Below are 12,162 nucleotides of genomic sequence, written 5' to 3' on the forward strand. Positions count from 1 at the left end.
ACACACACACACACACACACACACACACACACACACACACACACACACACACACACACACACACACACACACGGTTCTACATTCCTACTTGCAACTTAGATGTACTTTATTCATTATCTTCTCTGTACAGTCATACACACAGATGTTCCAGCCCGTTTAGCCTGAGCTTTTCGGCATCATCGTTCATATATGCTGATTTGCTCCATCACCAGATTATCGTCTCAATTAGCCAATCAGACACTGAGGTTAAAGAGGCTAATAGAGGGAAAGAAGCAGCGGCATCTCTTTGTCGCTCACACAGGAAAGAGGGAGAAACATAAACTAAGTATGGATAGTGGGATGAATTGTGTTGGGACAATGCCAAAATGAGAGAATATCAGATGAGAAGAACATGAGTGAAGGCTAGATACAGAGAGGGAAGCAGGACAGGGAGTGGAATGACTGGCTGAAGGACAGAGGAGCAAAAATCAAACAGGTAAAAGAGAAAAGGAGTGAGTCATACAACCTCTAAAAATATAGGTAAGGTTATACAGCAGTGGAGATGCTCCTGCGACTTAAAGAGATGAACTGGTTTCATCTATGTTAGGAAACCTTGTCAATACAGGCCCAGAGAGTTTTCCCATCAGCTATGAAGAAGCCAAAAAGGTGTCCGTCATTCTAAATCCTCAGAGATTCGCAACACTGCTCGCACTTTTTCACTGAAAGTAAAAGCCAAAGCTTTTCTAACCGTGCTTGAATAAAGGCCAAGGTTAGGCTTAACGTTTATCAGATCTAGGAAAAATATGTATTCATTTTTTAACGTCGCTCATTGAAAATGCAAACACTGTGTACTATGTTTATCTGTATATTCAGGATGGAAGAAATAACAGGAACACCCTTCAACCTCACACAATAACTCAACAAAGGCTATATTTGCTTATTTTATGCATTTGTGTTTTTACCAATGTTACTGTTAGACATTATTTCCCTAAAATATGAAAATAGTGTGAATTGTAATTCACTCTGAATTTTTCATTCATAGTTCTTTTCATTCCCTTTCTACAGTTTATTACATAATATCTGTTACATGTACAGAAGAAAAAAAAGAGATTTCTTTGGAATTAAACCTGTGCTTGCATAACTTAAAATGACTCATCAAACTACAGTTGAAAGGCGTCTGACTAACTCAAATAGGAAATACAGTGCATTAGGGTTGTTTCATTGAACTCTTCGAGAAACATCCTGTTTAACCGTCTGCACTGGAGATCAAATCACTCGTCATACCTGATGGAAAGGGTCCTTCCTCATGTTTCGGCTGGCCAGCGGCTCATCAAAGGGGAACACCACAGAGTAGTTTTTAGCATACGACTCATGGCTCCTCTCTCTGATCCAGTGTTTGTTGTCTGTCAGCGAGTTATGGAAACGCCTGAGACCGGAGGGAGAGGAATTCAAAAGATTAAGGATCATTAAAAGTCACAATCATTCAGACTTCATTAAAACTTCATTACTATTCTGGTTCCTGCTGCCCTTTGATAAAATCAGAAGGTCAAAATCATGTTCAGCTTTGTAGAGTGGCACCAGAAACTTTCTGTGGTAACTGCCACTGCTCATGACCTTTATGTGTTTCTATACAGTTTTTGTGTACATTGATGTACCTGATGTCGTATCCATACATATCCTTTTCAGGACGGCCGTGTATGATCCAGTGTGCCAGCTCTCTACCACAACCACCCCCCAGCATCATACCTGACACAAAAAGAGCAAGGATGACACAGAAACTGTTACGAACAGCATCACAACCCATTCCTTACAGAAAACTCATTAACTACTGCTGAAGAAATTAGTTGATTAATCAAATTAAACATCAATAAAAGGCTTGCTGGTTCTAACTTCGTGAACATGAGTATTTGCTTTTTATCTGTCTTTATATATAATTATACATCATAATATTATCTAATATTGTAATATCTTTGGGTTTTGGATTGGGATTACATTACTAATGATTTCCACTTTCAATAAATCTGTCTTTGAATAATTGTTTAGTCGATCAAAATGGCAGAAAAAAGAGAAATACGTCCATTATAAGTTCCCAGAGGTGACAGCACTATTTTGCACTGATGATATGAACAAAACAAAAGACGTCACCTTGGGCAGAGACATTCACATTTTATAAATTAAGTGATTCAGCGGTCAATTAAAAAAAAAAAAAAAGTGGCAAATTAACTGATAATGAAAATAATTGTTATTTGCAGAATAAACAGAGTTTTTAATCCGATTATCACAGTTTACTGGGTCCACTGCACAAGCGCTACTTCGGAAGAGAAGAGAAGAGAAAAGAAGAGAATAGAAAAGAAGAGAAGAGAAAAGAAGAGAAGAGAAAAGAAGAGAAAACAAGAGTGTTTGTCCTCTGCCACAGCCTCTATATGTCATCCAACCTACAGAGGATGTTTTGACCTTTGTTCCATCATTTGACCCTTGCTCACAGCTGCCCCTAAGCAATCTGACCTCATCAGCTGCAACCAACGGCTGCAGCATTCTGTTTATTTCAACTCCACCAACCAACAAACCCTGGCAATTCAATATTTTATCCATTCAGTCCCAAAACTGCTGGCTTAATGAGCTGCTCCCTTTTAGCAACCCCCTTCTTGTGCTGTGTTGCTGGTAATTTGCATCAAGTTCTCCCAAGACGTTGTGGAGACAACCAGCAAGACAAGGTGGCACTGATAAATGTCACCAAAGATAACCACGCTGATGTGTGAGCGTGAATCTGCGTGTGAACCCTCATGCTCGTGCCTCCACTCATGTTGTCACCCCTCCTCTCCGCCTTTGTGCTTGCTATCGGTTTCTCACTCTATTATTGTTCGTTTATGCTGTGCAAACATTTGTTCCTTTCTATGTCATTATCCTTCATTCTCTCTCCTCTCTTCTGCATTTCTCTCAGATTGTCTTTGGATATCTGCTCTCTCCCTCTTTTCTGACGTTCGCATTTACAATGATAGCAATCTATTAGTCGATTTAAAAGATGCTTTTAAAGAGGGAAACAAAACACACATAATTGTATAAATTCCTCTTTATCATAGCAGCCCAGTAACCATGTATTTGTGATTTGCATGTGCAAAGACAGTTGGATATCTAGGTAAACACAGTGCCAAATTAGTTTGAGCTAGAATTACCAAGTTTGCAGTTACATGCCTCCACCAACCAGCCAAGTTGCAGGAAAAATTCCTGAGGTAGCATTGAATAATTGCCAGAAATGTTTTTGCAGAACATTATATTATAGTGCAGCTGACCTTTGACCATTCGGTTATAAAATGTTATCGCTTATGACATCAGTTCATCATAAATTTTAAAGAAATACCCTCAAGGCTTTACTGAGCCATCATGTTCACAAGAATGGTGCGTACTGACGTACCCACTGTCAACCCAAAAAACATTAACAAATTAAATTTTTCTAGATGCTTCGGTTACATTTAAAGGTACATTTTGAAAAATTGTTTTACCAACCCAATGTCTGCACATTTAGTCTGGAGATGGAGTCAGGATTTCTAAAGATTGGTGGCACGGAGAAACAGCCAGCTTTGTTCTGTCAAAAGTTTAAAAAAAAGCTGGCTACCAGCATCATTTATCGTACAATGTACCTCCTTAGTTTAACCTGTAAATAAACAGCAACACTGTGTAACTTTGAGGTCTAGACATTACTTCACCTACAAATTATAAAAACTGTGATTGGTAAGAGGTGAATGTTTCAGGCTGAGCTCCTCTATATCCTCCACCAAAGTGCAACTGTAACAAGATCTGGGAATGAGATCTTGATGCTTTTTGCGTCACTGACTATCCTCGCAAAAAGCATCATGCCACTGAACCCAATGGTTTTCTCAGCCTGCATAGTGTCCTGCCTTAATACAGGCTACTTTCTGTTCCTTTTAATGTGATTTAAAAAAAAAAAAAAAAAAAAAAAAAGTCTGCCCCTAGGCTCTGTGCTGGGGCCCCTTCTCTTTGCAATATACACCACCTCTTTGGATTATCCGTTTGCATGGACTTTCATTTCACTGCTACACAGACGATACATAACTATACCTCTCTTTCCGCCAGGTGCCCAACAGTCTCGGTGAAGAACGACGAACGCCACGTTCAACTAAACCTTGCTTAGACTGAATTCTAGGACATCTTGGCCAATCGATCTCTCCATCACAATATCAACATCAAAATCATCCCTCCATCTCTTCATCTTCATCTCTCACCCCAACCAAGGTTGCAAGAAACCTGGGTGGGTGTCATGTTTGACCGGCTATCCTTCTCTGAACATGTTGCATCTGTTTCCTGGTCACGCTGCTTTGCACCATACAACATAATAAAAATCAGGCCTTACTGACTCACTTACTGACTACCCTCCTAATAGGTGGTATCCCATCATGCACAGTGAAAGCCTTACAGATGGTTGAGAATGCGGTAGCAGATCTGGTTTTTGATCAACCTCAAAACTGCCCAAATCAAATTCAAGCCACTAACACTTGCCCACAGACTAAATTCTTCCCCATCTAGCTGAACTCAAAACTCGAAAGCACCTCCTCTCCTAACACCTCTAAGACCCTAAAATGACACACTTACTGTGCACTTATTTACTTGGTCTACTTTTGCTTTGTCTTATTGAACAGATTCAGTACTTACTCCAAGGTCTCGAGTGTTATCCCTCACTTGTAAGTCACTTTGGATAAAAGCATCTGCCAAAAGAGTAGATGTAAATGTCATGTGTCACTTAGGGACTCCACCTCTCTGCAGCTCCGAAGCCATTGTCAAACTGTAGTGCTCAACCCAGTAATCATTTGCTCTGATGCAGGAAAAAAAAGCTTTCTCTCAACTGTTTGTTAATGGCAATTACTTTACCCTTTACACCCCCTCTACCCATGTTTTTCAAATTGCTGAGATGCTCACATTCCTCCCTGTCTAATGTCAGAGGTAAGCTCATCTGTGAGTGAAGCGGTGGAATGACTTGAGCTGTTGTTTGTACGAGTATGTGTTTGTGTGTGTCCTCCATGGACTCCAAAAGCACTACATTATTCATTTGTATCTTGAGAGTATCCACAGAGATTGATGAAGGCTGGGTTTAAGTCTATGACCATTTCTCCCTGCTTGTTTTCATCCTGTTTATTTACTTTCTTTGAAAATTCCTCTGACCTTTCTAGCTCTATCACTTCATTGTTTCCTCAAGGGAAAGCTCTAAACCAAGAAGTATTTCAAAGTCTTCACAGTTTGTGAACTTAATAGGTTGACTGGAGATGTCTTTACACTCTCTCTTATCATCATGCACTCTTTATTTCTCTCCCTTTTTATCCTTTTGTTTCTCTAAAAGCCCCCCTTTCCAATCTTTCTGCCCCCACAGCACTTACCAGCACTGTTGAAGCCACATCCCAGGAAGAAACCTCTGACCTCTGGTGCTTCTCCCATCAGCGGCTTATGGTCTGCTGTGAATGATTCTGACAGAATGGACAGAGAGAGAAACTTTGTAGGTAACAGTGGAAACAAATTTAGGATACACAAACAAACCACTGAGGTGAAACATTGTACATAAGAATACTTGTATTTTTTGTGTAAAAGCTCCAGTGACATTTATGTGTCCTCTCTGTCTTTCAAGTCTTATAGTCAAGAGATAGAGAGAGAGAGAGAGAGAGAGCCCAGGGAGCACATAAATATATAAGTGCAATAGTTGTGCCATTGAAGTGAACTTAAAGAGAGAGAGATCCAAAGTCAAGTACTTCATTCACCCGGGTTAAAAATACACACATGCATTCACTCTCCCTCCCATATGGTGCACACACACTCACATGTGTATTATGGTACACATGAAGATGGTCCCTTGCCATATTCAACTGCCTGCTGAAAATGACAAAGAAAACATTGCTAACCTTTAAACTTAATCCTGAACCAGTCTTTTGAAGAAGGAAATTACCCCAACACTTTTATATTTTTCTTTGCTCTATCCTCACCAAAGGTACTTTTGGTACTCATAATACCTGGATCATGGTTGAGAGTGCTTCTATATTCTGCCACTTTCTCGCCAAGGAAACAGTCGAGGGCTCAGTAAGCTCACTATGGATATTAATTGCTCAGTGTGGTGTACTTATCATGTATATACGTTTGAAATGAAACGATAGCTGCCTTAAAGCAAGCGTCACAGCTGGGGAGACCTACAATGACAATGTCAAGACTCCTAATTTGTATCTCCTTGTTATCCGAGTTTCATCTCCCTCTGAGCTCTGAGCTTTATTGATTTGACCTTTTTGTTTTTTCTTCATCATTGTTTTTCTACATTTCATCTCTCTATTTATGTTGTTATCCATCTGTCTTTCTTTCCCTCTTTATATCTCTATGAATGTTATGAATAGCTCTTTCATTCTGTCCTTCTCAGATTTCCTTCTCCATTTCTCTGTTTTCTGTCTTCTGTCTGTCTAGATATGTGTGTGCATTTGTGTCAAAGTTTGTTTCAGGTGTCACTTGTTTCACCTCATAAAATCATTCACTCACACACACTCCAAACAGCTCAGCTGCATCACAATATGATGATGAAAAATCCCATTTGATACTGAAACTCTTCAGGCTGCACAGCGACAGATCAGCTCACTCAACCAACATGGCAACGTGATATTGCCTGGACAAGGAGTCAGGCTTGAGTTATTCAAACCAGCTCCTCTACAAACATGAAACATAGCCTGCTAGTTTACGTATTCATGAGCAAGAGCAGTATGGGAGCAGTGAATAAGATATATCATAGATGGATACATTTCATTTTTAAATTAGAAGAAGTGTCATTAAAGTTGCTTGTTCCCTGCTGTAATGCATAATGTTATAAGACATTTGCAAGAAGGACCTGCAGGATTTTTCTGTGGAACTGCTGTATGTCTGCGTGTGTGGGTGTGTGCTGGTGTGTGCATGTGTGCTTGTACGCGTGTACCTGGTCCACAGACGGTGGACTTGATTCCAGTCTGCTCCAGATTAGGGACTCTGTTGATTGCACCCTCAATATGTTGCATGAACACATCCCAGTCCAGGTCAAACAAACTGAAGGCAAACTTATCAGAGACCTGGGAGAGAAAACACAGACAAATGCATGACATTCTTATTGCCTGTAACTTTAAAAGCAGAAATATATGCAAGTACTTAGTTTTCTAATGCTGCCAAAACACAAGCGCGTCAAAAAAAGCTGTTGTTTTTACACATTGTCTTACAAAACTACCTCAAATTCTAAACTCATTTTCACACTGATTTCATGTTTCCCAGAAAATTATGTATAGTGCTGCAAGAACACATTGATATTCATAAACAAGAAAAAACACCTTCCATTCCAAAAATTAGAAGGAGAAATTGTGAAAAAATTCAAATCAGTACCTAAAATGCCAAGTGCTGTACAATGGTGTCTTTTTAAATTGTAACTGTTGTTTTGTTTTCTTTCTCCAAAATGAACACAGAGAAATTCCAAAAAAATACTCAACTCTGGCTGTTTGGTTCATATTTCCCACAAAATTAATCCACACTACCAAAGTAGACTTGTGGATGTTCAATGCCGGTGCACCACCGCAAAGTAAATGTCATATTTACTGATGTGCTCTATTTCCTTTTTCTTCCTCATCACTGTTGACGGAAACATTAGTCACTTCATCCCAAGTTAAAACATGATACTGTGTGAGTGCGGTGCACACTGCAGCCGCAACGCATCCTGTTAAGAGTCTGTTGAATCTACTCTCTCACCAGGGAATCAACATCTGTCAAATCAGACCCTTCCCTCTCAGGTCCTTGCTCAAGCTTTAATTTGCTCCCATCTGGACTTCTGCAACTCCCTCCTTGTCAGCCGGGCCAAAATGCGGCCTTTAGCTCCTACAACTCATGCCGAGCAAGCGCAGACAGCCTCGCCTTTAAAAGTCTCCCCTCCTACACTAATCTGGCTGACTCAGGGTGCTCAAAATCGAAAAGTCCAGCACACCAGCTTGTGCTCTGTGCTGCCATTTTAATCAGTCACGCATTTCTCCCTATATCCTGACACTGATCTGATCAGCCCTCCACTCAAACTTGACTCCTCTCCATCCCGGCTCCTCGATGGTGGAATGCAACTCCCACTCCCCACAAAAAGGAGTCATTCTCTTACTTTCAGAGAGCGACCGCTTTTTTGGAGTCACTGCCATATCACGCCTGACAACAGCGTCAACTTACTGCCTAAAATGGTAAATGTGTTAAATATGAGCAATTCTTTGAGCTAGAGGTCTGAAGTTAGACAGAAGTGCAAAGGGCATACTGAAAGGAGCTCCTGTGACTGTACAATGAACGTCAATGGTGATGCTTTCAGTTTTGATTAAGACTTGGGCGTCACATGGATGTGCGCACTGACAGCAGCTGCTTTCATGTGAACAAAGAATTCTGCATTATTACCGAGCACTGACACTCAACTGGAGTATCTGAGGAGCCGTGCTCTTTGTCCTAGACATCCCACTTCTCTCAATCCCTCCCAAGCCATCGATCCTGCTCATCTTCACTCACTAGGCATCCTCTATTCTCTCCCCGTCTCCCTGCTAATTCTCCTTTCTGTATCTCCTCTCTTTCTTCCTCCATCCGCCTCAAGACATCAAAGCAACGCTCAGCTGCAGAATGAGAACAAAAGAAGCTGCTTTTGCACAAAGAAATCCTCTAAAATGTAAAACCACTGAGAAGTCTGTAGACAGGGAGGCAGCCAGACGGAAAGACAGAAAGTCATGAAGTCACTCAGAGGCAAGAAGATATTATCAGTGTCCTGCAAAAAACAGTTTCCTTTTATAGAAACTGAGACTAAATATATTTTTTATTATTTACATTATATTAACATTTTTGGTCTCTGTACCCTTTATTAGAGTTACATGGTTTTGATATCAGCACTTGGCAATCCTTCATTTGCATTTCTATAGCTCATTTTCACATATGAGCAGGTTGACCAGATAGTAATCCTTGTCTGTGAATGGTAGGGGTCCAGGATTACGAAACTTTGTAAGAGAACAAATTTGAAGGAGGGACAGATAGAGGAATAAAATCAAACAGGAGTGACTGAGGAGTGAAGAGCTTTAAGTGTGGAACTCCAGGACAGGAAAAGGAGAAGAGGGGCCTGCCACCAAACAAACTGCGAACAAACTGCACTAATAACCTGTTTTTCACCTGTGTTCCAAGACCATCTGTCGATTCAAAGATCAATCTCCAAAGTCAGCCACCTCTTTAAAGAGTCACAATTTGTTATTTCAGTCATTTACAGTCTTGCTTTGGTTCTAATGTTTCAATAAAAGCGATTTCACCAGTAGTGAAGCTAAAAATATAAAGGTTTGTGGGTGGTGCTAAAAGAATGGTTATGGGGTCATTAAAATCAATGGGTTTATCCTCTTTGGTATTTTGCCTATTAGAATTGAAATATCTCATGTGAAGGTAATAAGACAAGTAATGAGTTTCATCATGGATGACAACAGAACACAACATTTTTTGATAACTTAATATGAATTTATAAAACAAAAAGAAAAAAAACTTTTCAAGTCAGTTTTTAATCATGTCTTTACACAAGCCATGGAAGAAAATTCAGTATTTGACTTCAGTTTTCAGTTCTATTCCTTTTTTGCATTACAAGTAAGATAAGTCAGCTTTAGACCACGCATATTTTAGGCACTTTTTTAGGCATATTAGCTATACCCCCGGCCTCCAGTCTTCAAGCTAAGCTTATTTAAACACACCCCGAGTCCAGCTCCATACAAATTATTCAACATTTTGGGGAATATGCTTATTCACTTTGCCGAGGCTCAGATGAGAGGATTGATACCACTCTTAACTTTGTACTCTAAATATGAAGCTAGAACCAGCAGCTACCTAGCTTAGCGCAAAGACTAGGAACAGGGAAAGTGACTAGCCTGGCTCTGTCAAAACATAACCACAAATTGTTGTTTCTATACTATTTTGTTTTTGTATGGATTAAACTAAAGAGATACAACGTGTTCTTTATTGAGCTTAAGTGGTGCTGATACCTACCAGCTTCTTTTACAATATAACTTTAGTGCGAGCTAGGCTAGCTGTTTTCCCTTACTTCCATTCTTTATGTTAAGCTAGGCTAGCTGCCGCCTGGCTACAGAGAACTCTGTATGTATCAATGTTCTCATTCAACTTTTGGCAAGAAATCAAATAAAGATATTGCCCAAAATGTTGAACTATTCTTTTATGGTACATTTCGCTGATACCATCTCTGTACTTTTATTTTGAATGCAGGACCTTACACATAAAGTAATGAATAAAATGATAATATTGCCACTTGTATGAAGGAGCTCAATTCCTTCTTCCACCACTGTGAACACACACACACACACACACACACACACACACACACACACACACACACACACACACAGAGGTTTATGAGTCCTGTTATGAATACAGTTTGACCTCCAAGCTAATGCAGCAGTAAGTAATGAAGACCAGGGAAGGAAAACAGAGTAAATAAGAGATGAGGTCACACTGACAGAGAGAATGAGAAGTATATAAACAGGATTAAAGTTTTTTCAGTTACCTAATTGAAGTATTTGATTTTATGTCAAACAAGACAGACATTACATCATGTCTCTCACTCAGGCAAGCAGACAGTCGATATGTGACGTTTCAGAGTCGAAAATCTATTGACAGAGAATGAGATGGTTAATCATTACACTATATTCAAGCTTACCTCGTCCCAGAAGATGGGGTTCTGTTCATAGCCACCCACAGACAGGGCGTCACCTTGGAGGCGAAGGTACACAGATGCATCATGGTCCCTGACATTTGGCATGTTCTGCAAAGAGTGAAAATTACAGGGGAAGCATTCAAAATATTATCAAAAAATGAATTAGTCCAATAATTTTCTGTTTTAGAGGACAGGACATGACACAAAGAAAGGTTCTTAATATATCTGCCACCATTCAGATTCTCACATGGTATTCAGTGTGTCTTGGTACTTCACACAGTACAGGACATAACATCCTTAAAATCTTTACAGCACCAGTGGCACATACCATAACAAACTATCTCGGTATGGTATCGCAGCAACTGACAAACCATGAAATGTTCTTTTTAAAACACAGCAGAGGGAAACAGTCATCCTCCGCATCCAGGTAAATAACCTTGTGCAAGCGTCTAATGAATAATTACACTTGAAGAATGTTTGGTCATTTGTATTCATTCTGTTGTGAGTGTTTTTCACTCCAAAGTCGATTGGCTCTCTGTGTACAAAACCCAAATACCAGTGAACAAGCTGACATTTGGAAAACGACTCACTACATTTAGTAAAAGCCAATCTGCTCCTTTCCTCTCTCCTCTCCTACAGCCAGTGAGTTTACTCCATGTGATCAATACTGAGCGCTGCAAACCATTCTGTTCTTCATCTATTCACACAGATGAAAACAAACACCAGTTACTATCAGCAAGCTGGCTTTTTTTTTTTTTTCAAGGCACCACAGCCTTTCAGGGCAAAGTCACATCTATTCACACACACAGCTGCGGTCAGCTTTTGATGTTTGACCTGAAGTTGGAAACCCTGGTAGCAACAGATTTCCTCACAGCATCTGAGTATGTGAGTGTGTCATTTTGTGTGTGGGCTGTTGTCAGTGTACATGATGTAGCAGTAATGCTGGTTAAGCTGCTCTTAAACTACATAACACAGCGAAGCTCTGACAGCCCGTCTAAAACCACCAGCCTGTAGAGGATGAGCACAGTTATGCATGTGTACACTAACTAAATCTAGCACACAAGACTCACAGTCACACAGTTACAGTGGAGCCATGTCAGACATGTGTTAAATCTTCACATAGAGGCCACACACACACACGCATGCACGCACGCACGCACGCATGCACACACACACAAAACTAACATTTATGTATACAAACAAAACAATCCCCTTTTCTCTTTCTCACACACACACACACACACACACACACACACACACACACACACACACACACACACACACACACACACACACACACACACACACACACACACACACCACACACACACACACACACACACACACACACACACACACACACACACACACACACACACACACACACACACAATTCCAACACACCCTAACAGTCTGGGCTATTACAGGCTGAAATTTATGTGGTCAGAGTGCCCCCTGTTTGTCATATAAACCTAATA

The 12,162-nt window shown here is 40.2% G+C and overlaps 1 protein-coding gene across 2 annotated transcripts in view; it reads right to left on the minus strand.

The window, feature by feature from the left end:
• Positions 1 to 12,162, minus strand: part of sardh (sarcosine dehydrogenase) — a 39,057-nt gene that overhangs the window by 18,662 nt on the left and 8,233 nt on the right. For both annotated transcript variants that reach the window (XM_056403722.1, XM_056403721.1), the window contains exons 8-12: positions 10,688 to 10,792; positions 6,929 to 7,058; positions 5,367 to 5,453; positions 1,635 to 1,725; positions 1,264 to 1,405 (exon numbers count right to left, since the gene is read on the minus strand). In XM_056403722.1, the coding sequence (XP_056259697.1) occupies positions 1,264 to 1,405; positions 1,635 to 1,725; positions 5,367 to 5,453; positions 6,929 to 7,058; positions 10,688 to 10,792 (555 nt within the window). The remainder of the gene's footprint in view (positions 1 to 1,263; positions 1,406 to 1,634; positions 1,726 to 5,366; positions 5,454 to 6,928; positions 7,059 to 10,687; positions 10,793 to 12,162) is intronic.

The sequence above is a fragment of the Seriola aureovittata genome, chromosome 18, assembly GCF_021018895.1.
Source record: "Seriola aureovittata isolate HTS-2021-v1 ecotype China chromosome 18, ASM2101889v1, whole genome shotgun sequence".
NCBI lineage: Eukaryota > Metazoa > Chordata > Actinopteri > Carangiformes > Carangidae > Seriola > Seriola aureovittata.